Raw genomic sequence first — 5,764 nt, 5'->3', positions numbered from 1 at the left:
CAAAGGTTTACTGCCATGAGAAAGGCAGTGGTGACATCATCTCCACTGACTGAGCCTTTGTCCAGAAGAGACAAAGGCCTCGAGTCATCCTGGTGGAGTCAAGCCTTGTGGGGAGGGGGCTGCTGTGTGTGCGAGTATGTCTGCGCTTTGGGTGGATTGTGTATCCTTCCGTGTGTGTGCATGTTTGTGGGGACTATACTTGCCCTTTTATGCTGCATGGCCTAGGCACAACATAGCTAATATTGTTGTGAAATGTGAAATGCACAAGGAGACAATACGGTGTGGGCCAGACATATGTAAATCCACCCTACAGTTTGATGCCTTTTTCCCGACAAAGCTCTTTTGTAGAGTTCCTGATGTTCTGCACATTAGGTTCAAAGGATTATGTCAACCGTCTACTGAAAAACTGAAATGTTTTTCCCTCATATGAGAAATCCCACATATTGTATGTGCATTATCATTTCAAAAGGAAGTATCTAGAATCAGAGCTTGAACAAATAAATGATCATATGACCAAGTTCAAAAACTAGATTTTGTGGGTGGGGTTTCACCTTTTTTGGACAGTTCAAAATAAAGACACAGTGGAAGACAGAGTCAAAGAAAAGTCTGCTTGGATTTAAACCAAGCTCACCACAGGGCTGCCGCCTTAGCCCACAGCATCAAAGACATCATTATCTACAGAGGGTTTTTAATCTAACCTGTCCTCTGAGGAAAAACACATCAATAGTAATGAAACTCTACAAAATAGGACCCACACAATACCCTTTACTCTGAATTAAACTAGATAATTACCGGTATGTTAAATTTCTTGATGTTAGGGCTAGTGCTGCCAGATTCCAGTGTGGTGACAGCCTCTGGAGTTAGGACATACATTTTCCATGTAACTTCACAGCCACCTGGTTTCTCTGCTGCATAGCATCTCCATAGTGTCTGCAGTAGACAGGTTAAACCACAGAATCAGTGTTAGTCTGTGCATTTCTCATGGCACCATAAGACTATGCCAATGACGCAACAATATGAGCCACAGATTCAGGAATACAAATTGCTAACAAGTACTGATTGCTTTACATTTACTATATATGCTGTACAAATTAAGTTTGCATTGTTTTGGTAGTGTCCTGCAGATACTGAGGAGTCTGTCACTGGCATTTAAATCTGATGTGGTCATGTCTCACTGTATTTAGCACAACCCTAATCTTTTAAATAGTTTGCTTTTGGCACAACAGAGATACTTGTTCGATCATTTCACTGCTGGCGAGTGTTATACTGTACAGCTCACATTTTCCATGTCTTTGTCTCTGTCCAGACAACACATACTGATACTTTTTTCTCTGTTCAAGTTGATTGGCAAAATCTGTTAAGTTCAAGTTAGCATCTTTCAAAACATAAGCCTCAAAGTGAAAAGATTTTATAGCCATTTTCATCACAAACTGTGGTACAGAAGATACACCTTCCCATTCAGTGGCAAAGTGGGTCCAAACTGGTATTGTATGTGTCTACTGTTAAATCGTTAATGGACTTTGCCTGACCTAGTCTGCAGTGCGTACCTAATGAATTGTACAAAACCTAAATGCATGCACTAGCATCCTAATATCCAATTAATCATGGAACAGTTAAATTAGTTTTTGACATACAGTAAAGGAATATACCAGTGAATTTAAACGGTTTTTATGTTTGCAAGATGTTCTATGATATTACCTTACAGCCAAGATGTTTCCATTCAATGCCAAAACGTACCTGGATGAGGGATGCTTCTGTCTCTGCTTCTGTTGGACCTTCAGAGCAAACCCTGAGCCCAGGATACCCTAATCAGAGAGAAATGGTTGTAATGTACAGTTGATTGAAAGAAATTGCATGTAGCATTTAATGCAGAGGTTGGAAAGGTAGATGCAAATTACCACTAAACTTATTTTTTCCTCATTGTACAAGTGCACAAGTATTACAGTATAGGGACAAAAGTGGTCTAATTGTGTTTAATCACAGAGCATTTCCTAAATCAAAATGAAAAACTGCAGTCAAATAAGTTGGAATACATTTTGAACAGAATAAAATACAGTAAAACAAATCTAAAATAAAGTCTTAATTATTATTATGATTTAGAATAAAAGTGTATTTACAGCTGGCAGAGCAAAGAAGGAGATGGCAAAGACACTGAAGCAGGAAGCAATGGCCTTGCCTATCCACGTCTGAGGAATTTTGTCACCATAGCCGATGGTGGTGACAGTCACCTAGACAGAGAGAGCGGATGATGGTCCTCTTACAACTATTAAAATTATTATAAAACAGTGTACATATCTCTGACAACTCTTCAATGTTATAATAACAAAATTAAAGCTACATCATTGCAGGTTGATACAGGAAACTACAGGGTGTCTGTTCTTTATGCCTCTCACAAAAATTGGTTGCAAACAAAAGTCATTGTCAAAAGATCATACTCAAAAGCACAAATTCAATATAATTTACCTTAATTTAAAGCTAATGTTTAACATGTAAGTTGAAATAAAAAAGGTTTAATTTTATTCAGAGTTATCAAAATCTCATTTCATTTTTAATGGACTGATGCAGTGTAAATGTAGGTCAGTGCAGTGTTTTCAGAGCTTTACCACAGCAGTCTACAAGATGAATTAGATCATAAAACAGAAGTTCAGCCATTTTGGCCTTATTCCACAGATGTCAGAGATGGCTGAGACATTTGCAGCTCCCGCTTCTCAGAGTGAAAGAGATTCCCAACCACTAATCCTCAACAAGAGTAAGAATTTGCTGGGTTGTGGGGAAAACAAATACCTCTTGTATTTGCATGTACACCCACTCTGAGAAATTTGAGCCAATTCTGACACATTCAGAACACACTTGGCTTACAGTGGGTGTCTAGGGGAGTTTCACTGCATGAGCCACCGCTGTGCACTAACACAAAGCGGCTGATGTAAGGTGAGATACTTAAACGGGCTTCAGGAGCAAAAAGGAACAAGAGGTAAAGGGTGATGGGCGGAACAGTGGGGGACTTAAATCTCTCACTCACAAATGTGATGACTTAACAATGTCCTCCTGATCATCACAGTGGATTTGTCTACTCAAAATACCCCTCTCTATCAGATTGTAGGGTATGTGCCACTACAAAACTGCAAGTTTAGCACCATCAGCTTTAATTTTCTGATTTTCCTTGTCACAGTGTGTCCCGATTGAAGATAAACGTTAATATCACACAACCATCAGCCACTGGCAAAAAAAAAGAGAGGAAGCAGGGAAAGCGAGAGAAGTGGATATGAATCATGGCATTAGCTTGTTCTCCAGCTGCGTCCCACACCTGCAGCTCCGAATGTGGAAATCATGCCAAGCGAAGGAATACACACTGGGAGAGCTTAGCATTCTCCAACTGGCACCATCTCATTTCAATAAGCCCACACACACAAACCTGACCAGACCTATTGTAATAGCATATCATGACTCTCAACATGACCCTTCTCAGAAAAACAAAAACGTGCAAATTGCCAAGCGTGATTCTTTTCTTCACAGGGTGAACAGAGAAACAAATAACAGCTTTTCTTCAGCTTTCCATAGAGCAGAACTGTGACCCGTCTCACCCTCGTTACATAAAAGGTAGTAATCCCACAATTAAAGTTTTAATTAAGGGAACTGACACTTTATACTGGTGCTCTAAAAGTTCTTTGAGCCAAAGAGCCCAGGGGTGAATGGTTTATTACCATCTCTTTGTGGCACGTTGATCCCCTGCACAAGGCTGCCATAGGTTTCTCATTATGCTGTGTTTTCAATTCAAATGTTTAATTAACTGCCCTGGAAACCTGAGCCTCCACACAGAGGGAAATAGGCAAAACCAGCTCTACGCATGAAAATAAACATCAACACACCCTCCTCTGTGTTAAGTGTTGCAGCAGCTCATGCATGCTGCACGAAGAACCAATGAGAGTGAAAACACAAGGAGGATAATAATTGGTCCAACTCGTGTAGCCAGTCATCTCCAGCTTTCCAGTAAAGGCTTCACTTGAGAGTCTATTATACAGATGAGTTGTTATAGGTCTCGGGAAGAAGAATCTTTTTTGATATGCATGTGATGTGGCCTTTCAAGTATGTGAGCCATGTTGAGGAACTTGAGTAGCATTCAGGCATCGCACTAATATATACACTGCATCAAAAAAAAATTAATTCTGAAAACAGCAGTGATGCACACAAAACTATCAGCAAGGGACTTATTTTGGCCACAATACAAAGCAGTGTATTTCCTAGTGTGCTGCCTTACCACGCCCCACCACAGGGCATCAGCATAGCTGGAGAAACCTGTCTTGCCCTCCTCATCCACAGCATCCTTCTCGGCCAAGTAGACAAAATAGGAAGAAAAGATCAGGCCCAGAAAGCCGATGTACAGGGTAGTGATCAGCTCCTGAAAAACATTAAAGTTTACCATAGATGATACTATGAAAATGTTTTATGAAAGATAACAGTATACACGTACTATATGAAGAATATACCTTGTCCATTTGTACCAGTGTATTACTGGTACAAATGGACAATGTAAATGCAAAACTAAAATTTCAACTTGTTACATTCAGTCACGAACATAATACAGTGTTCCTTAAGTTTTCTTATAGGCAAAACACAGCACAGAGAGAAATACTCTACATATCAGCTACATGTCTTGAGTGTTGGCTCAGGCTTTCAAAGCTTTATTTTCTGAACAAATAAAACCCAAATGTGAACGCACACTTAAATCAAATGCTATTCTGAGCACATATCCTAACATGCTTAGTAAACCCAGCTCCATCAGCTTATTGACATGGCTCAAGACAAAAACACTCTATATTTCCACTAAACAGTGCAGATCATGTAATAAAGTTGTCACCTGAGAGATTGCAACAAATCCCATTAAGCTCGTCTTGGATTTATCTTTTCACATAATCCTCACTGGTCTTCTTATGCATCAAAGAGACTTGAATGTCAGGCTCAACCACAACTAAAAACTTCTACTTCAGGGATTAAGAAAAGAACACCACATCCTACTACATCGTTGCTTATTAGCCTGAGAAAATACTAAAACTACTGTACCAGAATACAAAGGGGAAAAAGTGTAGGAAACCTGGACAACCACTTTTCTTCTCCTTATAAAGTTTGGACTGTTGTGGCTTATTTGTGCATGTATTTCTGACTGGGCACACCGGATTTGTTGTAAAAAGCACAGTATAGATTATAGCATCTTGCTATACAAGCAACCTGTATAAGAAACTACAGCTAACTGGCACAACTGAAGTAGAAGAAACATTCATCCATCCATCCATCCATTTTCCTCCGCTTATCCGGGACCGGGTCGCGGGGGCAGCAGTCTACGCAAAGATGCCCCGGGGGAATGCTGAGGCGTTCCCAGGTCAGCCGAGAGACATAGTCCCTCCAGCGTGTCCTGGGTCTTCCCCGGGCCCTCCTCCCGGTGGGACATGCCTGGAACACCTCCCTAGGAAGGCGCCCAGGAGGCATCCGAAAGAAATGCCCAAGCCACCTCAGCTGGCTCCTCTCAATGTGGAGGAGCAGCGGTTCTACTCTGAGCTCCTCCCGGGTGACCGAGCTCCACCCTATCTCTAAGGGTGCGCCTGGCCACCCTGCAGAGTAAGCTTATTTTGGCTGCCTGTATCAGGGATCTTGCCCTTTCGGTCATGACCCAAAGCTCATGAACATAGGGGAGAGTCGGAACGTAGATTGACCAGTAAATCGAGAGCTTCGCCTTACAGCTCAGCTCCTTCTTCACCACGACGGAGCGGCA

The 5,764-nt window shown here is 41.3% G+C and overlaps 1 protein-coding gene across 1 annotated transcript in view; it reads right to left on the bottom strand.

Annotated features, from left to right (window-relative positions):
• Positions 1–792: 792 nt before the first annotated feature.
• Positions 793–5,764, bottom strand: part of LOC109974252 (potassium voltage-gated channel subfamily KQT member 1-like) — a 20,571-nt gene continuing 15,599 nt past the window's right edge. The window contains exons 6-9 of the mRNA XM_020624356.1: positions 4,256–4,396; positions 2,118–2,228; positions 1,738–1,805; positions 793–930 (exon numbers count right to left, since the gene is read on the bottom strand). Coding sequence (XP_020480012.1) covers positions 861–930; positions 1,738–1,805; positions 2,118–2,228; positions 4,256–4,396 — 390 coding nt within the window. The 3' untranslated portion in view covers positions 793–860. The remainder of the gene's footprint in view (positions 931–1,737; positions 1,806–2,117; positions 2,229–4,255; positions 4,397–5,764) is intronic.

Source organism: Monopterus albus, unplaced genomic scaffold, assembly GCF_001952655.1.
Source record: "Monopterus albus unplaced genomic scaffold, M_albus_1.0 scaffold7.1, whole genome shotgun sequence".
In the NCBI taxonomy this organism is placed as follows: domain Eukaryota; kingdom Metazoa; phylum Chordata; class Actinopteri; order Synbranchiformes; family Synbranchidae; genus Monopterus; species Monopterus albus.
Note: the sequence above shows the minus strand (reverse complement) of the source record. Positions and strands in the feature narration are given on the sequence as shown.